Genomic DNA, 27,178 nt, shown 5'->3' with positions numbered 1-27,178 from the left:
AATCAGGCACTGGAGATAGAATCCTGGAGTGCAGGGCCAGCCTTACACATCAGCAGCACAATGTGGACATCAGGGTGGGCGAATCTGGCTATAAAATGATAACGCTCTGTGGGTATCCTCTGCCATTAAAAAGCCACTGGTGGCATTCAGACTCCCAATAAAGCCACTACTGAAATTATCTGCTGGCTAGAGATGGTTGGACATTTTTAAATTAGCAAAAATTTGTCAACATTTTTTCCTGGCAAAAATTTGGCCCTTTTTTGTTTTGCAAAAATGTGGCATAATATTTTTGACAAAAATTTGGCACCCTTTATTTTTGCTGGAGAGGTGGAGTGGCAAAAATTTGGCACCAAAAACGCATCAAAAACACTTTGCCGACATTTGTGACTGTTTTTTTTTTTTTTTATACATATACCAACTTCCTGAGTGGTCGCAATGCTTCAAAAATTCAAAATGTTGGTGACAATTTTTCTTGAAAATGTTTGCAAAATGTCATTCCGTATTTTTCTCCCGATGGCCTAACCCATTCGGTTTTTACCACAAAGGGGGCAAAACCCAGGGCTCAGCTGTACCAGTGTGAACCCTGTCCTCCACAAGGAGACTTGCTATATGGACTGGGTGAGCTTTGGCAAGGCTTGCAGTACCTTATCGATGGAGCTAATTGAAGTGAGAGAAAGGGACAAAGCCGGGAGCTTCGAGGTTAGTACATTGCTGCTCATCTACATTTCGATTCTCTCTTACCGGGGCCTTGCTGGAGGGGAAAGCAGACATAGTAATATTGGAAGACGAAGGTTCTTCCTTGGAGCATCGAAGCCTCGTAAATAATTTCCAATACTCCTCTCTCACCTGAGGGTTGAAAATCCCCCGTCACTTACGGGATCTGAGCAGGGATGTAAACAGAAGTCCCTGATCACATCTTGACATGCTAAATCCCACAAACACACGCCAATCCATCCCAGCATGCTAGCCAAATCCCAGTGCAGGTAATTCCATTCCGCGGGCCAGGTCCTCAGCTGATGTTTGACTCCAAAGGCGATATCTCAGATGTCCCCATGGAGGATCCAGCCCAGCTGTTCCGGCGCTAAAGGGTTGTACTGTGTTGCTGTATGCTGCTAAACAGCTACTGTGCTTTGCCCCAGAGGTGGCTGCATTTCAGCACCCTATTGCTGCCTCACAGCACCCTACTGCTCTCCCGTCCCCTCTCCTTTTCCACTCCCTTCATTTCTCTCCTTCCCCCACTCCTTTGCCACCCCCAGTAAAAGCTCAGACCCAGCCCACACCTGCTGCCCGTAGGCTGGGGGCATGCAGGCTTCACCTTTCTATTGAGCAGGCAGTGCACCACAAAGATGAAGGTTCCCAGCATGCAGTTGGTGATGGTGAACAGGTACCCCATCACCGTGGCCAGCGGCCCGAACTGGAAGGTGCCCAGCCCCCAAGTGAGGCCCAGGACTAAGAGATGAGCCAGGGCTTTAAAAGTCAGTGACCTGAAACAGGGGGAAAACAACCATGTGACAGCCACTGGGATATTGGCACTGGGAGGGAGAACATCAGACATGAAAGCAGAACCTCCCCCTGAGTTTCCATTCCAGATTCCTTGAAAAGGTAACGCCCACGCTCAGTGAAGAGCAAGAAAGAGGAACACCCGGTTGAAAGTGGATCCTGGCGGGTCCGGTCAGCACCGCTAACTGGGCCGTTGACTGTCCAGCCGGCGGCATCACACAGCTCCTGGGAAGCAGCCGGTATGTCCGCCCTCCAGCTCCTATGTGTAGGGGCAGCTAGGGGGGCTCCGCGTGCTGCCCCCGTCCCAAGCGCCACCCTCCCATTGGCCGGGAACTGGAGCCTCCTGGCCACGGCTCCGCTTGGGAGCCAGAGGGGGGACATGCTGCTGCTTCCGGGAGCTGCTTGAGGTAAGTGCTGCCCAGAGCCTGCACCCCTGACCTCCTCCCAGGCCCCAACCCCCTGCCCCAGCCCCAGCCCTGATCCCCCTCCCACCCTCCAACCCCTCAATCCCAGCCCAGACCACCCTCCTGCACCCCAAACCCCTCATCCCCAGCCCCACCCCAGAGCCTGCATCCCCAGCCGGAGCCCTCATCCCCCCAACCCCAACCCCCTGCCCCAGCCCAGAGCCCCTTCCCGCTCTCCAAACCCCTCAGCCCAAGCCTGGAGCCCCCTCCTGAACACCAAACCTGGTGAACATCATACCTGGCCCCACCCCAGAGCCCTCACCCCCTCTTGCATCCCAACCCACTGCCTCAGCCTGGAGCCCTCTCACACTCTGAACTCCCCATTTCTGGCCACACCCTGGAGCTCGCACCCTCAGCCGGAGCCCTCACCCCTTCACACACCCCAACCCCTGAGCCAGCCTGGTGAAAATGAACAAGTGAGTGAGGGTGGGGAGAGCGAGTGACAGAGGGAGGGGGGATGGAGTGAGAGGGGGCGGGGCCTTGGATAAGGGGTGGGGCATGGGCAGGGTATAGAAGGAGGGCGGGACAGGGGCGCGGCAAGGGTGTTCAGTTTTGTGTGAGTAGAAAGTTGGCAACCTTCCTCCATGCCTCAGTTTCCCTATCTGGAAATAGGTTCATAGTATTTCATCCACCACTCAGAGGTGTTGTGAGGCTAAAACTGTTAGTGAGGTATTCAGCCACTGTCGTGACAGGGACCACGTAATAACCAAGAGAGAGATTATCCATTTCCCCCTAGGAATCTTGCCTGGTGTTCCTCAGAGTAGACAGCTCTGCATTGAGGGAGGAAAGATGCTCTCGCAAAAGCTTCAGAGTAAGGCAGAAAAATACAAAATTTATCTGTAAAGAGAAAAATCAAAGGAGTCCCTCGTACATTTCATCTCAACCTCAGGGTCCAGAGCCCCACCTAGTGTAAATCAGCCTAGCGCCTGACCAGACCGTAACCAAGTTCCACCAGTTGAGGATCTGGCCCATGGGATGGAAGATTAAATTGGACCCTGGGGCTAGAATTACTTTTGGCCGGTGGTTCGAGATGGCCTAGTGTCCCAGAGAAATGCCTCACGGCTGACCTGCAGCCCCAGCACTTTGTTGCTCTAGTCCCCAGGCCTTGTGCAGGTCGACGATATACGGGGGAAGCCTAAACGGGCCAGGAAATGTTCTGGACTGTGAGAATATTGAACATCAATGAATGTCAAAAATACCCGGTGGTGCCTGACTGCCCTCTCACTCGGCCTGGTGTAAACCAGGAGTAACTCCATTGGGCCTGTTTCCCCTCTCCCTCACGCCAGTGTAAATCAGGAGGAACTCCACTGAAGACAATGGAGGGAGACCAGGTGTGAGGAGAATCAGGCCCACTCTGTTGCTCAGACGGCTCTGAACAATGTTGTTCTTTATATTCTAGATGGCCCATCCCCCCAACTCCCCCACACCATAGGCTATAGCTCTCCTTAGGAGGTTTATCTGTCTGGGGTGTCTGTCACTGCTAGCCTCACTGAGGACGTGTAGGGGCCAGAGCTCTGGGATTACACTAGCTGCTCCTCGGGGGGCTGCCGTTCCCAAAATGGGGTAGCGATGCATTCATTCTGCAAAATCTCCTTGGTCAGGTCGGGTTGTATGCCTTCAGACTCCAGACCCAGGGCGCCCCAGACCCGCCTCCTCCTAGTGACTCTGGTCTGGGCCCCATCTCTTTGGTGTTCCCATCTATAAGAGATTCCACCACAGCCCTCTGGTTCTGCTGCTCTGGGAAACCCGAGACCCTGCTGTACCCACCACAACCACAGCGCAGACAGGCCCAAGGAAATTCCATCTAAAACCATTATCAGGATTGAGCCAGCAGCTACAAAGAAAGAGAGAAAGGCCATCAGCAGAACCCTGGCAAGACCTGTACGGCCTGCATTTGCTACCTCGGCACCACTGCCATGTGAGCTGGTTGCACCGGCATTGCTGATCTAAGGTGGGGGTCTTTATACAGTCAGTGTGAATGGAATTCACCCCAGTGCCTGGAGGATGCACAAGTGCTCCTAGGCACAAGGCTCTGGCACAGGTTCTCCATACTGAGACAAAGCTCCCCCTTGCCACGCAAGGACTTACTGATAAGGAGTTCCATAGCTGTTGGGAGCGCTGGCTGCAGACGTGATCACAATCACTGCGGGGAGTCCGTAGCCAAAGGGGTACATGCATTTCCGTGTGCATCTGCCCGTGCCTGAGTAATTTTTCACCTTCAGATTCCTGACAATGAGGTACAGACTCACTGCTTCTAGCAACATCCAGGCAAAGCAGGCAAGGAAGAGGTAATGCAGCAAGCCGGCGGTGATGGAACACATAAGCTGGAGGGGGAATGGAATGTCAGTCCAGGGTTATTTGGAGAAATGAGCTCTCTTCCTGCCTTGGGAGGGTGCACCTAGATTGTGGGCAGGCAAACGCTTAGGGTGGGAAACTGAAACTGACCCTAAGTCTGTTGGACACCTGGCGTGAGCACTGCCCCAGCTCAATGCTGCATTATAGGTACAGCCAGTGGAAATCTGGGGATCTTGTCTCAGCAGGGTCAGAGCAGGCTTTGGCTTTGTTTCATACCTGCTGAGATTTGCATTGGGATGGAATCAGTTCCAGCCTGCTCCAAATATCAGCCCAGATTCACTGAACTCAGCCCAGTTATGGGGTTGAAAGGAAGCCTCTAACCTGGGGCAATTGGGTGAGGGTTAGATTATTGAGGTTTTACCCAGCTCTAGTTACAGACCCCAGCAAAGGTTGCAGTTACAATGGGTCACAGAATCATAGAATCATAGGAGTAGAAGGGACCGCAAGTGTCATCTAGTCTAACCCTCTGCTGAGAGGCAGGATTTGTTGGGTCTAAAATCATCCCTGGGTGGTGCAATCTCTATTGCAGTCCATTTACTATCATTCTCCTCTCACTCACCCTGGTGTAAATCAGGAGTAACTCCACTGAAATAGGTTTCAGTGGTAGCTGTGTTAGTCTGTATCAGTAAAACAAACAAACAACAAAAAAAACCGAGGAGTCCTTGTGGCACCTTAGAGACTAACAAATTTATTTGGGCATAAGATTTTGTGGGCTAGAACCCACTTCATCAGATGCATGAAGTAAAAGATACAGGAGCAGTATAAATACATGAAAGGATGTGGGTTGTTTTACCAAGTGTTAGGTCAGTCTAATGAGATAAATCAATTAACAGCAGGATACCAAGGTGCCACAAGAACTCCTCGTTTTTTTCCCCACTGAAATAGCGGAGTGTACGTGCAAGCAGAATCCGGCCCAGTTGGGAGTCAGCCCAACATATGTGAGATCCCAATGCAGGTAGGTGAAGAAACCACAACGGGAGCTGTGAACGGTGCCTGGAGAATTCTGCGCCTACTGTACCTTGTTGTAAGTCTTGTCTATTCCCACTAGGAAGAGGAGATCGGCCAGGAAGAGGCACATGCTGAGCTGCAGGTGGAAGAAGGTGCTGCTGGTGTTACGGATGGGGTGGCAGAAGAGGAAGGTGACGATAGCCAGGATGAGACAGATCAGGGAGATGATGAGCCCAGTTTGGCTGATCACAAAGAGGGCAAAATCCACCTGTGACACAGAACAGCTGAAGTCAGGGCCATAGGTTGCTCCCACTCACCAAGGCCTTTGGTGCTTCTAGTCTGTCTGGGAACTCATAGAATCATAGAGTATCAGGGTTGGAAGGCACCTCAGGAGGTCATCTAGTCCAACCCTCTGCTCAAAGCAGGACCAAGCCCCAATTTTTGCCCCAGATCCCAAATGGCCCCCTCAAGGATTGAACTTACAACCCTGGGCTTAGCAGGCCAATCCTCAAACCACTGAGCTATCCCTCCCCCGCTTCTTACTGCATCATGCTGGTTTTGCGTGCATGAGCAACGTAGCCATCTCACCTTCTCGTGGCTGCCCAAAGTGTGCGTCAGGGGCCTGGTATAATGGTGGCCACAGACGTTTTCCTTTAGCTAAAGCGGCAGAGGCCTGGGCTTTTGGAGCTGAAGTTCTAGTGGCTTGATTTTTAGAGATACACTCTACCCAAGAGGCAGCTGCATTTCAGAGGTGAGAGAAGCGATTCCTCTACACATGCTGCATCAGACATGTGAGAATTGCTGTAAACTGCCCCAACCCTGTTTCTGCTGTATTAGCCTGACAGCCATGATCTAAATTCAGTGGATTCTCATGGGACACTGACTGTCTTGGGGGATTAGCATGACATTTTATTAAACGGGCAGCCCAGGACTAGAGAAGCAAGAACTAGACCGTACACTGGATTGACTCATTTTACAGCAGTTTGCGAAGGCCCCTGGAGAGAGAAAGTCATTAGTTCAGTTTATCCAGGGAGTTAATTGCACTTCATTTATAGGCCTGGATCCTCAGTGGGTGTAAATGGGCATAACTCTGCTGACTTCACTGAGTTCAATGGAGCTATGTTGATTACACCAGCTGAGGATCTGGCCCATAGGTTGTTTTTTGTTGTTGTTGTTGTTTTGGGGTTTTTTTAGATATAATGAGATAATGGCAAGAGATTTTTCTAGATTATTATATGCAATATTTTCTCTGCCACCATGATGAGCATAGCCCCCCATCCTGTGCCATGTTAACTAGGGTGACCAGAGAGCAAGTGTGAAAAATCGGGACAGGGGGTGGAGGGTAATAGGCAGCTATATAAGAAGAAGCTCCAAATATTGGGACTGTCCCTATAAAATTGGAACATCTGGTCACCCTAATGTTAACTGCCTTCAAAGGAAGGGAATTGTTTCTCTCCTCTGAGCTTTGCTTGTCTCTTCATTTGCTTGCTTTGAATTTGCCAAAGCAACAGCGCCCCCTAGTGGAAAGACACAGAACATCTTATAAGCAGGCCTATACTTCCAACATGTCTAGTTGTCAGTATTTAAAATTATACCCCTCATGGAAAGTAGAGGTTGATGATCTATGGATGGTTATCACAATGGTCTTTAACCAGCAGTCTGATCACTGGCTCACCAATTAAATCCCTCTGGAGTAAATCTAAGGAGCAAAGTTGTGCCTAATTGATAGATTGGGCATGGGCTGGAGAAAGCTACAGGGCTAAGCAAGCCATTAGCCCAGAAAATAGAAACGTGTGGGTGATGGTGGGGGTGCAACATGACATGATATGACATGACACCAAATCCTATGCTTTGAGAGTTGGAGCCAGAACAGATCTCAAAAAGGGGAAATACCTTTGTTCCCCTGCCCTTCGCTGAGTGAGCTAAGGTCTCCAAGTGTTTTGTGGAGAGACAGGAGAGGAATAATGCCCTGTCACAAACCCCAGTACTAAAAAACAGAATTTCAGGTTCATGGCAACATGGAGTTCAGTTTTTAACTACACCCTATACAAAGAAAATTGCTCGTGTTTTTAGATTTAGATTTTAGATTTTTAGATAGGGGGAGGGATAGCTCAGTGGTTTGAGCATTGGCCTGCTAAACCCAGGGTTGTGAGTTCAAACCCTGAGGGGGCCATTTAGGGATCTGGGGCAAAGATTGGGGATTGGTCCTGCTTTGAGCAGAGGGTGGGACTAGATGACCTCCTAAGGTCCCTTCCAACCCTGCTATTCTGATTCAAGGTATATAGGATTAAAGGTGCCCAGAATGGGTCTTGTTACTTGTGATCACCTTGACTACAGTGTGGGTCTCTGTAGAAATAGCACTATGTTTAGCCTCTCTGTGACCCTATTAAATGTGCTGCTCAGCGGATGGGTCAAAAGAAATATTTGTCTAACTCCCAGTCGTGCAAACTCAGCTTGGGGTCAGAGCATATGGCGCGGTTCCTTCTGGAGCGTGCGTCACTCACAACAAAGATTCTGCAACTGGAATCTAGTGACCAGTTCTGCTAATTCTGCACGAGTCACACGTAAATCTAGCAGTGCTGGCTCAGTAGGGCTAACAGTAAAACAAACTAATTTTAGTCAGCAAAGAGGAAGACGCAGCAGCAAAGAGGAATTTCTATTGCAACAGCACCCAGAAGCCCCTTCTAAGATCAGGGCCCACTGGGAGGGGTGCTGTACAGGCACATGGTAAGAGACAGTCCTTCCTCCCAGTCCTCTGTCTGAGCTAGAGGAGAACCCTGCTTTGTGAGTCAGTGGTACTAGGGGTGGGTGACCAGTCTGGGTTGTAAATATCGAATTCTGTCAGTCGTAAGGCTCTACAGGAAGGGTCCAAGATCTCCAAGACAGCAGGAAACCTGCAGTGATGTTTGCACGACAATGCTACGTGTGCTGGGTGCAATGGAGATTGGATTTGACAGAAATGAATGTCAGTTTGGATTTCTGCCCCGAGGCCTGATCCTGCTGTCCCTGGGGAGAAGAGTAAGACGTCAGTTGAGATGGGCTGGAGCTGTTGTTGTTTCTGCTGCTGTTAAAGTCTGATCCTGTTTATGTAGCAGAGACAGCTATGAACAATGGAGGGACTGCCCAAGGCACATGGAAGGTCAGAGCTGAGCCGTGTGGGCTGAGGAGTTGCACTGGCTGCAGACGCAGGGTCTAGGAGATTGGTTTTGCAGCCTGTGTGCATAGGCGCTGACATCCCCTCTTTTTTGTGGGTGCTCGACCCACCCCTTTGCCCCCTGTTCTGCCCCCACTCCACCCCTTCTACGAGGCCCCGCCTCTTCCCCCCCTTCCCCGCCCCCATTCCAACCCCTTCCCCAAATCTCTGCCCCGGCCCTGCCTCTTCCCCACCTCCTTCCCTGAGCGCGCCATGTTCTCGCTTCTCCCCCACCTCCTGAGCGTGCTAACGCTGCCAAACAGCTGTTTGGCGGCAGCTGGGTGGGAAATGCTGGGAGGTAGGCAGAGGAATGGGGACGCGGCGCGCTCTGGGGGGCAGGAGGAGGTGGGGAAGGGTGGGAGGGGAGCTTGGCTGCCAGTGGGTGCAGAGCACCCTCTAATTTTTCCCTGTGGGTGCTCCAGCACCAGAGAGGCAGCAGAGAGACAGAACTTCCTGGGCACAGAGCTCGCTGGAGTGGCTGGCGTGGAGATTTATGAGCCAGAAAACTGCCTATTCTTTGGATGTCCTGTGTTCAGGAAAACAGGACTTTGTGTACATGTTTTGTACATAAACAAGATTACGCTGAAGTACACACCTGAGCAGTAGCATCAATTTCTCCACCCTGCAAGGCTCTGAGTATTGGCCAACTGCTTGGGCCAAGGGGACATCATTATGCCCAGTGGGGAGCCCAGCATCCCATGCACTGACCCTTCCAGAGACACCTGATTTTAAGCCCAAAGTCCCAAATACCTGAACAACACCAGGCGCCATCAGCACCGCAAAGCTGGCCAGGTAGCGACAGCTGCACCGAGTGTGAGTGACATTGGAGTGAAGGTGCTGGCAGCCCTGGGGGGACCAGACACCATCCTGGCCTGCAGAGTTCCAGTGGACACAGATGGCCCGATCCAGCAGAGTCTTGTCCTGCAAGGATTTGCAATCACAGACAGAAAGGGGGTTCAGACCATATTAAGCAACAGCAGAGTCTTTAACAGCAAATCAACACAGGGATGAGTTCGGAGCTCCTGGATTCCCTCCAGGAAATGGTGATTAGGGTCAAGCAGGAGTTTCTCTCTCCCCACCGTGCTCTGCATGGCACAAACAACTAGACTCATCAGGAAGGATGCTTGTGTTTGTTGGACACATGGGCTGAACTGCTACAGCCAGTCATGTGTCCCTGGGATCCTTTGATGTGTTTGGTCTTTCCTAGATCTCAGGGGATGAGAGCCCATGGGACAAGTCTTCAGCTAATTTCAGGCATCAGAAATAATGGACTGGCATAAAGTACCTTTATTGAGACCCACATCTCGACACTCTACTACAGCAATGGTGCAAAACACAGAGTGATTGTTATTATTAATCATAAATATTTGTATAGCACCATCAATAATTATTTTTATCCAAGGACCTTAAATGAAGGTCAGTTGGATTAACCTGATTTTACAGATGGGGAAACTGGGGAACAGAGCAGTTAAGTAATTTGTCCAAGTTCACCCAGCAAATCCACAGAAGACCCTGGAGTAGAATCTGCATCCTTGGAGCGCCAGTCTGAAATCTTATTTTTGATATTCCCTACTGTCTGGGAGATACATACAGGGTCCCTGCCCCAAAGAGCTTAAAACCTAAGAAGAGACAAAATGAGGGGGTATGGACAAACACCAGGGGGAGGAGAGGTGGTGGGAAGACAAGGTTCATTCATCCAATGGCATCAGCTGAGCTACACCAGGGTGATTTTGAGCCTCAGTATTCAGCCCCAAGGGGTTAGAAATATTCGTTGCAAGAAATGGGCCCACGGCACAGCTTTCGGGGATGGATCCTAAAACTTGGGGTATTTGGTCCAGGCTTTGGGTTTGGCCAGTCCTCTAGAATTGGGATTGTTCAATGATGGGTCACGACCAAGCAAAATTAAATGAACAGAACCCAATGGGGGCTCCCCCCACACCCAGAAAACCCACCACAAAGAGAATGAAAACATCCACCTGCTCATAGGTTCCTGGGAATGGGGAGGTCAGGGACGGGGAGACAGACTGAGAGGTTGGAGAGGGAGAGAGGGCTTGGTGTGCTGATCATATCCCAGTCCATGTCAGGCCAGCAGCCACCCAAGAAACAGAGGAGCCAGGCAGCAGCCTCAATGGGCCGGTGATACAGTACAGGGGGTGAGGCAGTGACCTCACAGAAGTCTAGGGCAGCACCATGGGATACAGGGATGCATCTGGTGGTGCCCTTCCCCCAGCCCCTGGCGCACTATCGGGATCCCAGGTGCTTCCATGCCAAGCAGAGGGTATCCGGGGACCCGACTTGCCAATGGGATCCTATGACTTGCCCTGCCAAATACATTCCATGACCTGCTGTGCCACGGCAGTGGGATCCCATGGCCGGCCCTCCCTGCCATTTCCGGGGTGGCAGACGTGGTGAACACATCATCCCATGATACTTCTCCAATATCCTCCCCCCTCTCTGAGCCTTTCACCGCCACAGGGCATGAGGCCAGGAAGACAGAGATTCTTGTCTTAACCTATCACCTGGGGTTGCCACCTGTCCAGGTTTCCCCAGGATCGCCCCCCCCCCTTTTGAGGCGGCTGCCCTGTGAGAGCTGGAAGGGCACAGCATCGTCCCACGTGTCCTGGTTTTTCGTACCTGAGAGGTGGCAAACCTATTACCACCACTCTGACTGAACTCCTGCAGCATGCACCTAAAGCTGGGCCCAAGTCATGGAGTTCCGATCCAGACGCGAATCCAGATCCAAAACTCCCTGAGGCTTCTCAGAGACCCAGGGTCGTGGTTTGGGCCTTTACGGACTGCCATACTCTGCGGGGGACCATAACAGACGAGATGGGTTGATAACGGACTCTCCTTTCCCCCAGCTCATGCTGTTGACATATTGAGGACACACATTGTCGACCCACCTCAAGGTGCTGGAAGGTGAGGTTGATGGGACTGGAAATCTTCTTCTTCCAGGTGCTGGTGGAGGCACTCACCACTCTGGAGTTCACGCGAACCTGTTCTGGTCTTGCCTTGCTCCCTGGATTTTCATCCTGCAAAAATCTCCCTCCCAGTAGGGACTCCAGCCCCATGTAGGAGATAAAAGCGACAGCAGAACCTGCAAGCGGGTGAGGGTGAGGGTGAGGGTGGAGGGACTGAAACAGCTTAGGGGCAGATGGTGGGGCTAGTTGGGGAATTTGGTTTTCCTCCTGCAAAAAAATTGTGATGAACATGACCCCCCCCACCCCCCGTCTCCTTCAATTTTTTGTATTTTTGTCAAAAAAAGAGAAATTTTTCCAACAACTGAAATTTTTTGCTCAACATGCCATTTTATCATTTTATCATTTTCTGCAGGACAAAAAAAAATGTTTCCACCAGCTCCGGAGAATGGCTGAACCAACGGGTAAAAATGATTTCCCGGACGTGTTGCTTAAGGTAAGATAGCACAGAGTCCAGCTCTGCAAGGTGCCGACAAATTCCAGTAACTTCAGAGGGACACTCAGCACCCACAGCTTGTGGCTATCCTAAACCTCTGAGTTACAGAAGCCAGGAGGGGAAGACAGGGGTTGATTTCTCCAAATTGCTCTGTTTGTTACACTCCCCCTGAAGCTCTGGCACTGGCCACTGATGGAACATTGGTCTGATGCAGTACGGCCGTTCTTGTGTGAACCGGACTGGGGTCAAATAGCATCCGATTGGACAATATTCCCAGACTGTGAGGCCAAAAGGGACCATTAGATCTTCTAGTCTGACCTGGCCTGAGAATTTCACCCTGTTATTCCTCTACTGAGCTCAATCACTTGAGTTTGGCTAAAACATCTCTTCCAGAAACGCAACCATCTGGATCTATCAAGAGATGAGAAATCCACCACTTCCCTTGACAGTTTGTGCCAATGGCTAATTGTCCTCTGTTAAAAATCTGTGCTTTGTTTCTAATTTGAATGCGTCCAGCTTTAACTTCCAGCTGTTTGTTCTTGCCAGGCCTTTCTCTGCTAGGTTTAATGGTTTAAAAGCCTGTCCACTGTCTGGGATTGGCTTTTGATCAGGCCCATATGACATTCTTGCCCGCACAGCGAACTTTGAAAGGGCCCACTGAGTCCCTACTTGGGCAAACTTGCCCTGACCTCGGTGTCTGTGGAAGTGCTTGATCCAATAAGAACAGGAAGGAAGGACTTTTTAAGGCATGCAAGACCTGGGCCTGACCCTGGGGAATCAGTGAGAGTTGAGGGTACTGAGCAGAATCAGGGCCCTTTGGCGGTGCATTAACACCAGCGGGGGAGCCAAGAAATCAATGAGACGCTCATTTAGAAAACTGGCCTATGAGGAAGATTTGTGAATATTTAGTTCAGAGAGGAGAAGGCTGAGTAGGGACCTGATAACAGGCTTTCAATACATACAAGATTGCGATACAGAGGATGGTGATCAATTATTCTCCATGGCCACCGAGGGCAGGACAGGAAGGATTCAGCTTTTGCAGCCAGGGAGCTTCAGGTCAGAAATTAGGAAAATCTGTTTAACTCTAAGGATGGCTCAGCACTTGAACAGGTGACCTAGGGAGGTTGTGGAATCCCCGTCATTGGGGGGTTTTAAGAACAGGTTGGACAAACACCTGTCAGGGCTGGTCTAGGTATATTTCATCCAGCCTTAGTGTGGAGGGATGGACTAAGTGACCTCTTGAGGTCGCTTCCAGCTCTACATTTCTCTGCTTCGGTGATTCCATTACTAAGGGACTTGCACAGTATGGCTGGTCCCCACACTACGGGCTGCATTCTGCCCCTTTACTCATATGGGATCAAACTCACTGTTGTCAACCCATTGAAGACAATGGATAGTAAATTGCTCCACAAAGAGTCCTGTAGACCTCATGGCGCCATTCACAGAGTAAGGGCCAACTTGCCATGAGCAAGTTACTAATCCACGAGGGTGCCAGTTTTATATATGAGCCCTGAACTACAAGGCACCGGAGAGGAAAGTAGTTATGATCAGTGGGTTGCAGGGATGTCTCCATGGTACCTTCCATGTCAGGATCAGTGACGGCAGTGCAGTGAATATCCATTCTGTCTTCGTGAGCACTGAACCCAAGTACCTCACTCCGCAGACTACAGTTCTCATCTGTGAGCTTCGTCTGAATCGCTGAAAGGCGCCAAGAGAAAGGGGCTCGGGTAACTGAGTACTTCTCATGCACATGTATTAGCTGTATTACAGTAACATGCAGAGGCCCCCAGTTAGAGATCAGGGCCCCACTCTGCTGGGTGTTGCACAGACAGGTAGGAGGAGACAGTCCCTGCCCCACTGCTCTTACAATCAAAGTAACTTCAACGGCAATATCTCTGTACATGGACCAGCCCCCAAGGCATTCTGTCAAAAAGCTGGTTCCAGCCTCTAAATCCACACCTGGATCCAGGGCTGAATGTAGAGCCTCTTTCTAAGACAGACTTAATCATAACCCTGTGCTGAACATCCCAAAAACCTGGGGGTAAGTGGTTAAAAACCCAGCGCCCGACACCTATGTGAATTTCATGGCTCGGGCCCAGTCTACTTCTTACCCATTAGCTTGGTGGTTGCAGTCTGGGTTTGGTTCTCTGGAGAGGCCAGGGCAGCTGTCACTGCGGCTGACCCCACACTCTGCAGAAGCAGCGTTGCCGCAGAAGCGACTTCTTCCATGCTTTCGATGCTCCAGAGGGAGCTGTCCACAAGGACATGTTCGAAGGATGCCGCTGTCTCCTAGAGAGGGTAAGGGGGTCAGAGCCTGCATCATGACCGTTTGGAAAGTCTCCGGCTTTCCCCTTCATTCCAACGGGGGCTATGTTCCCTCTGTCCAGCTCCACGCACTTAAGTGTGGAACTCCTGGTGGGAAACGGGTTGCAGCCCACTGATTTCTGTGGCCTTTGGGGTCGGGCCCTAGGAGACGACTCAAATACTTATGGAGATACCAAAACGGTGAAGGATAGTCCTAAAATCTGTGTGGAAAATCCATGCAGGCGGATAGGCAGACAGACAGACTGACAGGGACTATCCTGTCGAGCGATTGCCACCCCTGTGCAGAAGACCAGAACAAGGCCTGTTTCAGTCTCCTATAAACCCTACAGAATGTAAGTGACACATACACCTGCATACACATGCAGGCCCACTGCTCAGTGATACATTTGATGTCAATGGGAGTTAGGCAGGGCTGTCCTTAGGCATACGCAGCAAATGCGGCTGCCTAGGGCACCCAAAAATTTGGGGCACCACCGGGACCATAGGCGCCGACTTCTCATCTTGCTGCGGGGATGCTCAACCCCTGCACTCTGCTCCAGGCCCTCCCCCGACTCCACCCCTCCCCCCAAGGCCCCACCTCCACCCCACCTCATCCCACCCCTGCTCCACCCCCGCCCCACCTCTTCCCCACCTCCTCCCCCGAGCATGCCCTGTCTCCGCTCCTCCCCCTCCCTCCTGGAACTCGAACGCCGAGAATCAGCTGTTCTCGGTGCTCTGGAAGCACTGGGAGGGAGGGGGAAGAGTTGGTAACTGCACTGGTGGGTGCTCTGCACCCACTAAATTTTCCCTGTGGGTGCTCCAGACCTAGAGCACCCACCCACGGAGTCCGCCCCTATGACCAGGACAGCAGGTAAGCGCGGGTTGGCTCCCACACACCCAGTGCACGCTGCAGTCTCCTTACGAGGCAGAAGGCAGGGGCCGTATTCATTTTGTGTTGCTAAGAGTAAGGAGGGCATAGGGGCACCAGTTTAATAACACTGCGGCAGGCCCCATAAATCCTAAGGGTGGCTCTGGAGTTAGGCATGCAATACCTTTCAGGCTCTGGGCAGTTGTTCCTAAAGTGAACAGGAGTATTTGTGGCACCTTAGAGACTAACAAATTTATTTGAGCATAAGGTTTCGTGGAGCTCACGAAAGCTTATGCCCAAATAAATTTGTTAGTCTCTAAGGTGCCACAAGTACTCCTTGTTCTTTGTACGGCTGCCACTCTGAAACCTGTTCCTAAAGTGGAGTGTTACAAGAGGATTCTAAACAGGCTCAGCCAGTGTCAGTCAGGGAGCTACACCAGTCCTGGCAGAGACCGGGGTGTCCCAGTGTTAAAGGTGGGTCTCTCTAACAATGGAACATTTCTGACCTCTAGGGAAGTGGTGAAGCTGACATTCTCACAGGCAGGTGTCAGGAGGCTGAGGGTGGAATTGACCAGCGAACAGAACAAGCTGTTTTTCCTGTTATCCCAATTAATCTAGGAAACCACAAGAGATAAGACACATGTCATTAGGGTTCATCCAGTGAATAAAGGCCAGTCATGCACAGTGTCCCAGAACATAAGCTCGTGTAAATCGATATAGCTGCATGCAAGCCAATAGAGCTACATTGATTTACATCAGTAGGAGGCACAAATACCGTTCATGGAAGAACTGCATTGCTCATATGTTCTATCTCACCCCTTCTATCTCATCTCAGCAGGGCAGGAAACCCTGCCTGGGAATTATCATCAGTGCTCTTTATTGACACTTAGAATAGGGGATAACAATCCCTAGCTCTTTATATAGCACTTTTCATCAACAGCTCTCAAAGGAGGTCAGCATCATTAGCCTATTTTGAAGAGGGGGAAACTGAGGCATGGGAGGCGAAGTGACTTGTCCAAGGTCAGCCAGTAGGCCAGTATCAGAGCCAGAAACAGAGACTCAGCTCTTCTGAATCCCACGCTGGTGTCTTGTCCATGTGTGTGTCCTCCAGTGCTATTTTCACATCCACGAAACAATGCTAACTTACCTGCTGTGATCCATTCAAACACATCTTCACGTAGTCATTTTCTCTCATGAAATCTGATCGGCAGTGAAGGGGGATTTCTGTGCAAGGAAAGAACAGGGTGAGACCATTTGTCCTCCTCACGCTATGCAGGACAAATGCAGCTTGATTTTTGGTTTTGTTCACAGCTTACACCCTGGAGCCAAATGTAGGGTCCCCGTGGCCTTAAGTGATACATGGACCTGTGCTGGCCCTCTGCACAGAGGTGAATTCCACCCTGTATGGGGACCCTTGGATGAAAGATGCTGAAGAAAGACCCAGTGCTCGTGTGACACTTACCCTCACAGCCGGACTCACTGGTAGCAAGGAAAGGCTCTTTTCCAGAGATGAACCTGAACCCATCTTCACATATGCAGTGAGAGATGTTACAGGAAACCGCATTGGGGCCACAGTCATGGTCGCTGCCACTCCCGCTTTCTACATCTTCAGAATCATCAACAGAAAGAGCTGGAACAATAAAAAGCCGCCCATTTCAGTACAAGAGTGTCAGGGTCTGCTGGCCCTGTCTCTCGGGCACCAGATCAGACTCCGATGGGGCGGAATTGGTGGAGAAGTGGGCAGTGGCAGGGAATCACCCTCAGCACCGGTGATCGGGGACTGCTGGAGCTCATGACATGTGCATCCCAACTGGCTATGTAGCACTAACTAGGACAATTAGAGACTCTTTCCAATGGGCTTTGGATCAGGCCCTCACTGAGTTAAACAGAAGGAGATTAAAAGAGGCAGGGCAGGGTGGAAAGGTATGCATTCAGCTGGGAGGTAGAACGAGCTGGAGTCAGTGAGGTGGCGAGATTCCGGGGGGCTTTCAAATGGCAGGAGCTGAGGGGAAGAAAGTTCTTGCAGAGTGTTAGTAGCCTGGCTGTGGAGCAAGCCAAAGAAGAGGCCAGCAGGAGATGAACAGGAATGAGGAAGGGCTGGAGGAAGACGAGATCTGTGGGGCAGGCTGGGGGAACTCCAGAGAAGGTCTAAAACACAAGGAGCTGAACTCCAGCTGTGGAAGTCCCCCGGTGCAGAGGAGCTCCGAGACTATCTGCCCTTTCACCTGCCGTGCAGGGGGAAGGGGGAGGACATAGGCAGCGTTCTCCTGGTCCTTACACCACTGGAGCAAGATTCCTTGCAGAGCTTGGGTGGGCGGAGGGCAATTTTGAGCTGGATCTTGAAAGGAACGGAGAGCCAGTAGGGACGAGCAAGGATGAGGGCAACGTGATCGCAGTTCACTGTGCCGCACTGTGTTCTGCTCACGCCTGGAGCTGGGCATGGAGCAGAGGAGGAAGTTGCAAAGGAAGGGGCGTGAAGGCCCGGCTGAAGGTTGCAGCCGAGCTGGACTTGAGATGGGTGGAGCTCGGGGGTGCGGTTGCATTGCGGGCAGGACATGTGCACACACAGATGACGTGAGGGTAGGAGAGTCCAGAGTTAAGGATGATGGCTGGGACACAAGTGGTGGAAGATACTTATGATTAGGGGGATAGATGTGGGGGAAACAGCCAATCACCATCCCCTTAAAAGCCCTGGGGAGGAGTTACCTGATCTTGGTCAGGCTACCAAGCCATCAGAGGACGATGTAGGTAAGTGGGGATGGGATCACTAACCCTAAGCAAACACCCCAAAATCATGAGATTAACTGAAAAATGATAAGATTTTTCAAACTAACAAATGTTGGGTTATTTTTATTTGTCTGCTGGCACTGGGTCACAATTATTGGGAGTGGACCACATCCACCCTGACTGAATTGGCCAGCAATGTAGGTTCTCCACTTGTAAGGTAACTCCCTTCTCTTCATGTGCCAATATATATTTATGCCTGTATCTGTAATTTTCACTACAAGGCATGTTTTCTAATCCTTCAATCATTCTTGTGGCTCCATTCTCCTGAGAATATGCATTTCCATCAAAATCAAAATGCTTTGTGAAATTGGGTCAATTGTTCCAGAATTTTGTTTTGGAAGAAAACTAGAAAAAAGAAATTCTGACAATGTCAAAATATTTGACATTTTCAGAACAAAACATTTTGATTTTTCATTTTGAAATTACTTTTCATGTCAATTTTTAAAAACGTGTTATGTATTATTATATATGGTTTCGGGCATGACCTGAGACCAGGGTTCAAATCTCTGCTCTGCCACTGAATTTCCTGTGTGATCTTTGGCAACTCACTTAGCCTCTCTGTGCCTCAGTTCCTCATTTGTACGAGACTACAGTTGAGGTGGCTGGCAGTCTGGGTACCAAAGAAACCATCAGAAGTCAGCCCTACCGAAGCTTGGCATTGGAAACAGGAGAAGGTGATATATGCATTAGCTTCTAATACAATACACAATTTTCAAAAGTGAAAATGGAAACAAAACATTTTTAGTGGACACAAAATGATTTTTTTCTGGAATTTCCTATGTGGAGAGTTTCAGAATGATCAGCTGTTGTTCTGATTCGGAACTGAGCCAGAGTTTGAAGTCTCGAAAGTCTTTGCCAAATGGAATTCTTGGGCTCTACACACAGGGACCGCCTACCAAATCCCCAAACATCACTTCAGTGCTAGGAATTGCTTCTTTGCCTTGTGCTGGCCCCTTTGTAATACCACCAGCTGTTTGCCTAGGCCCCTTTCCCTTCTTATTAAAATGTAATAAGGAACTGGAGGGAATTAAAATTCATACTCACAGTAGAAAGTCACATGATAACAGCTGAAGGCTGTGGAAAGAAAAAGAAGGCAAATAATCTGAGAGTGCATTAAGGTAAATGCCCTGGGAGAGCTGCTAACAAAAATCCCAGTACACGTTAAGATGCTCCATATATGAAATGTGCAACATGTGCATGTTGCAAGTATATGAAACCATCCAGGAGAAAGACATGAAAGGGACAATTGATTCAACTCCCACTGGATTTAATGGGGCTCTTTCTCATTGATTGTCATGCAAGTTGGGTCGGGCTCCACCCATTGACTTTAAACTGATTAACAGCAGCTGAGGATCAGGCCCTTAGTAAAAAGGGCTTTACAAAACTAAGGACCTAAAGCTGCTGCCCTGTGTACTGTATGCGGCCTGATGCAAAGCTCACTGAGGTCAATGGAAAAACTTCCATAGGTTTGGCACTAAGCCCACACGTTAGTCCTACATGGAGTGCTGTTAACTTCAGCTGGTTCCTGAGTGAATAAATGTTTGCCAGATTGGGCCCTGGAGTGGTTTTTTATTTATGCTATGCCCATTGTGGTGGTATCTGGTCACACAGCAGAGAATAAATGCCAAAATAATTGCTTCCCACCACAAGTACAGACCAATAGGCACAGGCTAAATTCCGATCAGCCTCCCCCATTAGATGGGAAAAATAACTCAGGCAATGCACCCAAAGTCAGAAAGTTAAAAATAATCCCACCTGCTTCATCGCAGAAAAGAAGGAATCCGAGACCTGCAGTTAAATAACAATCGGATGTTAAAAGGGTTGTGTCTGAGGGCAGAGGTTGTGAGGGCTTCCCCCTTGTTAACCCCACCCAGAGCAATTGATGGGGCTAGGCCTTATGTACTAATCAACAGGACTCTTTGTTCTTTAAAGAAAGGTAACATGTGATTTGAAATGACTGGAAGTCTCACTATCTTCCAACTTTAGCAGGCAAGGGACTCTGCTCTAGACAGCTCCAGGACCACTGGGCTTTGTACTCTACCCAGGGTCTCTGTCCTGTACACTATTCCCCATTCATTTCAAATCTGACCTTGCTTTTCAAACCCACTTGCACCATCCAATTTTCACGTCTCTTTCTCTTTACTCCCCTCTGCTTTGCTCCATCTTCTCCTCTACTGCCAGCCTCCTCGCACTCCCTTTGAACAATCGACTGGTGAAAGAGTCTTCTCCTCTGCAACCTCTGAGGCCTGGAACTGCCTCCCTGCCTCATTCTGCCACATGAGTTCTCCATCTGTGTTTAAACCTCACCTGAAAATGCACCTTTTCTCCCTGGCATTTACCATCCCCTTTAGTGTGTCCCCCTCTCTGCTGTTTTTTATTACACCACATCATTTTATTCTGTGCAGCATTTAAGTAAACAGTGTGTAGGAAAAGAGCTGCACAAAAGCTGTGTGGTGTGTTGAAATTAATGGTCCCAGAAAAGCTCTGCTGGGCTCCTGTCTCTAGCTGCGATTCCAGAGGCACTCTGGAGCTGCTCATTTAGCGCTAGTTCTAGAAAGAGGGGAATGGCGGGGGCGGGGGGCGGGGGGAAAGGAGCTGGTATTGTAGTGGAATGCCAGTCATGCATGAGCAGGACATCAGTTAAATCAGCCTGATATTCACTAACACAACAAGAGGTGTAAGTTACACAAGCTGTTACAAGGGTGTAATTGGGTCCAGTATAAACTGGCGTAATTTACAAGCTGAGGGGGCTGGAAGACAAGGCTACTATGAAACAGATGTTAGTTGCATTGCTTAATGAACTACTGAAAGGTGCTCAGATACTATGGAGTCGAGCACATTATAATAACCTTATAGACCAGAAAAAACACATATAAAATACATGTTATAAATGACCCCCTCTTAGAATCTCTTGAATGCATTTCTAACCACTTGATAGATGGACTGATAGAGGGACAAAAGACTGTGTCTCATATGATGATGCTAGGTAGACAGGTAGGCAGATGGAAAAATAGAGGGATGGAAGACTAAGTCATTATAGACAGATTATATAGGTAGAAAGACAGATAGATGTCCCATATGATGACAGATAAATAGATTTTGGTCCAAGGAAGATTTTGACCCCAGAATCAGTCTAATTTTATAATAATCCTAAAATCAAATAGTCGAGTGTGATTTTAAAAAAACAATTCTCACACAATAAAATTCCCGGAGAACATGACCTTTAAATATTGTCCCACAGATCAGTGAAAATGGTCCCCCCTCTGGCCCTGGGTGTCGTACTCACCCCACAAAAAGCACTTGGGTCTGTTCCTCATGGTGTTGCTGGGATGTGTTAATATGTCATCAGTTCCAAAGCATGAAGGAACTTCAAACTGCTGGCACTGACTTATATAGGGTAGAAATTGCTTGTTTACTTCCGCAAATACTGGGGCCTTCTTGTAGAAACATTCATTATATGGACTCTGCCTGCTAATCGCTCTGTACAGCAGCTAGCCCTCTATCTATCTCACTGTACAATCGATCAGTGGGTCTCAACCAGGCATACGCGAATCCCAGGGGGTATGCAGAGGTCTTCCAGGGGGGCACATCAACTCATCTAGATATTTGCCTAGTTTTACAACAGGCTACATAAAAAGCACTAGTGAAGTCAGTACAAACTAACATTTCATAGAGACAATGACTTGTTTATACTGCCCGATATAAGATACACTGAAATGTAAGCACAATATTTATATTCCAGTGGATTTATTTTATAATTATATGGTAAAAATGAGAAAGTCAGCCATTTCTCAGAACTAGTGTGCTGTGACCCTTTTGTATTTTGATGTCTGGTTTTATAAGCAAGTAGTTGTTAAGTGAGGTGAAACTTAGGGGTATGCAAGACAAATCAGCCTCCTAAAAGGGGTTCAGTAGTGTGGAAAGGTTGTAGGGGGGGAGGGATAGCTCTGTGGTTTGAGCCTTGGCCTGCTAAACCCAGCATTGTGTGTTCAATCCTTGAGGGGGTTATTTAGGGATCTGGGGCAAAAATTGGGGATTGGTCCCATTTTGAGCAGGGGGTGGGACTAGATGACCTCCTGAGGTCCCTTCCAACCCTGATATTCAATGGTAGTAGAGTTTCTTCTCTCATGTCCACCAATAGGCTCCAGCTTTTTAAGAATTTCAAAAACTCACGGTTGTTCAGTGAACAAGTTTAAAGGAAATCTTTGACTGTCCGAAAGCCGAAGGAAACTAAAAATTGCAGCACGAAAGGAAATGAACAATTTGCTTTAATTTCAAATGTTTTCACTGGGGGAAAAAAATCATTGCAACTGAACTGTTTTCACAAGCTATTTTGATTTCGATGGAATGTACTTTTCCACGGAAAAGCATTTTGGTGGAATCAGGTCTAATAATATGCATTTGTGTCCATAAAAGCTATTGTAATGCACAGGCTCAAAAGGGCAGGGTCAAGTTTACGTTAGCAGCCTTAACTTTGGCTTTCCAGAGTTGTAAGCACTTCACTTTGCAAGCTGTAGCTTCTTGGTACTGCTTTGGAGTCTGTACAGAGGCCCTAACTGGGCATCTTAGTATGCCTTTGGCATGGGGAAATCCATAGGTGGTGTATAGCTGGTGTCATGCCCTCCCTGCCTGGCCTCCCCTCCCTCTGGCATAGGTGTATCAGAGGTGTGTCTGGAGGCAGAGATGTGGCCAGAGCATGGCTGGATTCTGGTGGCCCCCCAGACACTTTAAGAACCCCTGTGAGCCTATTAACGTGGGTGTAAGTTAGAGCAGGTCTGAGGCTGCTCTAACTTACCCTGGGGTTTAGAGCTGTCCCCAGGAATTCCAGGGATCAGGGGAGTGCCAAGATACCATACTGCCTCCCCAGTTTGGGTCCTGCACTGAGTGCACTTCATTCAGCCCTGAGCATGAAAGTCACTGAGTTTGAGGGCATAGGCGCCGGCTCTGTGAGTGCTCCAGGGCTGAGCACCCACCGGCAGCCCCCTTATCAACCCCTCCATTCCCCAGGGCCTCCTACCCATTGGTGGGCCCCACCAATCAGCACCTCCCCCTCCCTCCCCGTGCCTCCTGACCGCCACAATCAGCAGTTTCACAGTGTGCAGGAGGCTCTGGGGCGAAGGGGGAGGAGCAAGGATGCAGCACGCTCAGGGGAAGGGGCAGAATGGGGTGGGAAGAGGCGGGAAAAAGACGGGATGGGGGCAGGGTGGGGACTTGGGTGGAGTGGGGGGGGACCTGGGGCAGAGCCGGGGGTCAAGCACTCCCCGGCATATTGGAAAGTCAGCACCCGTATGTCTACACTGCACATGAATCCCAGGCTCTGACTCAGGTTTGAGCACAAGCCCCCTTCGGTCCACATGCAAATTAGTCTGACTTGGGTCAGTAAGCTCTTAGGACACTGCTAGAGGGGTGGGTCAGAGCCTGAGTGCTACTGTGACTTGTATCCAAGCCCCGTCATTTTGCAGTGTGGACACAGGACAAGCCACGGACCCAAGTCTGCATGGTGCAGTAGGGATGTGGTACCCCGGCTCTGAAACCTGAGCCCAGTAATTGCAAGCCTAGTGTGGTCACTCAACCATGGGCTTGAAAACACTGAATCCACAAGCCTGGGTCCCACAGATCCAGGTTTACAATGCGGTGTAGACAAACCCTGACACCATTAATATTGGTTTGGTGGAAGTGCCCAGAAAATGTGTGCGGGGAGAAAGTCTTAAAAGGTAGATGCCTTCAGCTCGTCGCATGCTTCCTCCACAGATGGTGTCAGCACATTTCAGACCACAAACAAATGTGTTTTATGTGAAAAAGGAAAAGAAATTAGGGGAATTCCTGGTTTGGTTTATTTGGTCATGAGGTGGTCACCTAGGCAGCCAGGACCTCAGCTTTCCCTCCGGACACACAGTTCTGCCCTTAAGTGACAAGCCCAGACTTGTTGCTCCCTCATTTGTCAAGGAATCAACTCCATGAATTAATCAAATGCAGTGCTGGGCTTGTTCTAGGGGCCCCGTTCATTCTCGGAGACCAGCAGACTTCCTGTGCAATAAAGAGGAAGAGACCTTAGGCTGAAAACTAGCAACAAGCCTCCAACTATTAATAACCCAGATATTTCTAGCCCTGGAACAGGAAAGCTCAGAAACAGAGAACGACAACATAGCTCCAGAGTGCATGATGGATAGGTTTGGCTGGATTTGATTTTCCTATACATGATCTATAAATGTTGGCAGATATGATCAATATTTATTTTTAAGCCTTTGAAAGATTTTTACTGATTTCAACTTTCACAGTTGCACGCAATTATGGGGGGTCAGACAACATCGACTGACATTAAATAGTTATTGAGATTCAACCTTTGTAACCATTAAGACACAAACTGTCAACATCACACGTCGAATATACAAAGTAAATATCCTGAAATCAAACTCTAATAAATTCTCGAGCAGCATTTTTTTAAACTTTGCCAGCCTCTAAATTTAGATTATTATTGGTGGGATTTTTTTTTTTTTTTTGGTCAGATTGTATGTGTATGGTGAAATAGACGTTTACTGACATTTACTGATAAAAATCTAGCCTTTCTAACCCTTATGTATGGGTAATACGCTATGGGCTGCTATGGGTTGGTGAGAAATATCAGGGATTAGCCCTATGCAGCTTTATGAGACACTTTCTCCCCATCCTTTGTTCTCTTCATTCTCCTTTTCTCTCTCTATCTACAACATCCCTTGATCCCAGCATGCTGTCTACCAATCAGCAAAGTCCTGATACAGTTCTCATCAGCATAGTATCTGGGAACTCTTTCACTAATGGACCCCTTTCGTGGACCAGCAAAATAATTTTTCTCTTTCTCTAAAATGGTAAACAATAATTTACTGTGACCCTTGCCACTTGTGGATCCCAGCATTGTTGACTCTCATGCTTTTATAGTCTGATATTTGGTGTTTTCCTTAAAATCCACCTCCAGGAGTCGTATGATTATGTAAAAAGAACAGGAGGACTTGTGGCACCTTAGAGACTCACAAATTTATTTGAGCATCAGCTTTCGTGAGCTACAGCTCACTTCGTCGGATGCATTCAGTGGAAAATACAGTGGGGAGATATGTGAGACCCACAGCTTTCATTTAATAAGAAAAAGTAAGTTTCTAGCTCTCATGGTTGTGTAGAAAAGCTTGAAACGTGACCCAAGTGTGACCTAAAGGCTCTGAAACTAGTAGGCAAATTTATTAATTTAAAATGAAAGAAATCTCATGATGTTTAAGTCAATCTCGTGATCTTTTCAGGCCAGCGTCATGATTTTTGAACACTTGGGGCTGACAGTACCGGGAACTCCCAAGATCTGAAAGTTAAGAGAATGCAGCCCTTGGCTTCTTCTGAAAGGGGGCAATCCCCTCCCATCACCTCCGCATACACACACAAATGGAGGAAGCTCCACAAACTGAAACTCTAATGGGGCCCTAAAAGAGATCTTGTCTGGTGCTCAAAAGAGGAAACCCCGGGGGAACTCCTCCCACAAGCTGAGCTGAAGCCACTGGAAAAAAAGGTGAAAGAGCCTTCGCTCATCTGTGAGAAAGGAACTTTTCTATCACCCTTGCTCAGTGGGGAAAGGTGGCCCTGTGGTCAAGGCAACATCTTAGGATGATGGAGATCTGGGGTTTACTCCAAGCTTTGGTACAGATCGGATGCATGTCATCAGCCAAGTCACGCCATCGCTCTCTGCCTCAGTTTCCTCATCTGTAAAATAAGCATGACCTTTCCCATCCTCACAGGAAGGGGCTGTGTGGCTCAATATTTTTGGGCTTGGATTAAATTCAGATGGAAGGAGTTAGAGAAATTGAAAGTATTTCCATTTTGTTTCCCAGCTTCCCAAGGAGCATGGAAATCCAGGGCCCATTAGGTCCAAGATCTCACTTCCGAGGGTCAAATCTGGCCTATTGAAGCATTTCCTCATTTTTGGCCATCTCTGAGTCAGTGTATTTTGCTTGAGGGGAAGAAACTTAAGGAATTCACCATAACCATCCCCTTTATTACCCTCTTGATATGACTAATTTGGACAGATTATTTTAAACGCTAATTGCAATACCTGAAGGAGCATCTGGATCCAAAAAGGTCATAGCAAATGGCTTTCACCGTGATACTTCCTCTTCTTTAGGATGGATCTAAACTGAGCCCAGGCACTCCCCTGCGGGGGCCAGCTAGGGCTCCGATCCTACCAACGGGGGACTTTGCATATTGAAGCCTGCCATCATGACTCCGATTGCAGGATCCAGACAGAGAGAGGGGTTCAAGCAGCAAAGGCATCTGCATGGGCCTGACCAGATGTAAAGCTAGAGCCACCCCTGCAGAACGAATAGCGGGGACTGGATGCGTGATGCAGGTGGCAGCCAAAGGTTAACAACAGCAGGGCTGTGGATAAAGTTACTGCTGGCCTATATCTTCAAAGGGTGTGAATTGGGTAGTGGATGATGTAAACAGAGGACGCATGGTGCAAATGCTGAACATGGTAAGATGCTTGCTGGAGCACTGTGCTGCAGGGGTTTTCATGGATCAGCAGATGCGTTAACAGGACAAGAAAGAAGGGAAGAGCCGCTGGGGGTGGCCAAGGGGACGTACAAAGGCTCTGTTTGAGTGGGGAAAGGAAGGCTAATGGGGAAAATTAACAGAGCTCTGCTCCAGCCCACGCTGGCCCCAGTGTACACCCTCTGCCTAGCATGCTGTATATTGCCTTCTCCTCCTGGGGTATGTTCTGTGGGACGCGTGGCCTTGGTAACCCCATCAGAAACAAGGAGTGTTAGGAAGTGGCAGGAGCTAAGGGAGGGAGCTGTCTGGGGAGGGACGGAGGTGGCCAAGTGTAAAGACTCCAAAGTGTGTGTGAAGGGAGATCAGTGACTGGGGTGCAAAGCGGGGGTCGGGGGAAGGGAAGAGGGTGGCAAAGCCCCTAATTTGTGGGCTAACCCACTCCCCCCCACCCCCGTTCCTAAGGGCTCTCCACCTCAGCCAGTGGGACTGAGCCTTTCCTCTGGGTCAAAGTCCACTCAGAAGGTGGGTTGTGCCGTATTCGTGCATGTACTGAGCTGCATTCCCAGCTCCCGTCACAGCGTTGGGGAAATCAGGGTGTGGAGACTAGCCCAAGCCGGAGCCCCGAGAACAAATGCCCAGAATGGGCTCGGATTCCTCATCTTGATTCTGTGAGTTGGGCCTTCAGCTCTATGGGAACCAATGTTAGCAAAGCACTCGCAAGGCTGATGTTTGTCTTGGAGCACCACCTAGCGGCCACCATGGGGAGACTGCAGCTGTGTTACAAAATAAGCACTGAGGTCATGCTCATAAAATGACAGAAGAGTCACAGCTAGAGCTAGA

General features: G+C 49.2%; 1 protein-coding gene across 1 annotated transcript; it reads right to left on the bottom strand.

Moving 5' to 3' along the window:
* Positions 1–657: 657 nt before the first annotated feature.
* Positions 658–21,180, bottom strand: LOC140901275 (adhesion G protein-coupled receptor E3). The gene is made up of 16 exons (XM_073319802.2): positions 21,120–21,180; positions 19,589–19,621; positions 18,878–18,907; positions 16,509–16,676; positions 16,194–16,270; positions 15,553–15,660; positions 13,986–14,163; positions 13,453–13,572; positions 11,364–11,557; positions 9,211–9,381; positions 5,338–5,535; positions 4,053–4,288; positions 3,732–3,798; positions 2,710–2,801; positions 1,316–1,484; positions 658–846 (listed from the first exon to the last, which is right to left on the bottom strand). The coding sequence occupies exons 1-16, from the start codon at positions 21,148–21,150 to the stop codon at positions 658–660; spliced, it is 2,061 nt and encodes a 686-aa protein (XP_073175903.2). The 5' UTR covers positions 21,151–21,180.
* Positions 21,181–27,178: the final 5,998 nt, after the last annotated feature.

Source organism: Lepidochelys kempii, chromosome 21, assembly GCF_965140285.1.
Source record: "Lepidochelys kempii isolate rLepKem1 chromosome 21, rLepKem1.hap1, whole genome shotgun sequence".
In the NCBI taxonomy this organism is placed as follows: Eukaryota; Metazoa; Chordata; order Testudines; family Cheloniidae; genus Lepidochelys; species Lepidochelys kempii.
This window is presented reverse-complemented; position numbering and strand designations above follow the sequence as displayed.

Excerpts from the sequence above, each read along its gene's own strand:
- LOC140901275 (XM_073319802.2), bottom strand. The coding sequence starts at position 21,150 with ATGAGGAACAGACCCAAGTGCTTTTTGTGGG. Across the intron at positions 5,536-9,210 it reads TGGCGCCTGGTGTTGTTCAG|GTGGATTTTGCCCTCTTTGT; the intron begins GTATTTGGGACT and ends TCTGTGTCACAG. Across the intron at positions 4,289-5,337 it reads TAGACAAGACTTACAACAAG|CTTATGTGTTCCATCACCGC; the intron begins GTACAGTAGGCG and ends TTCCCCCTCCAG.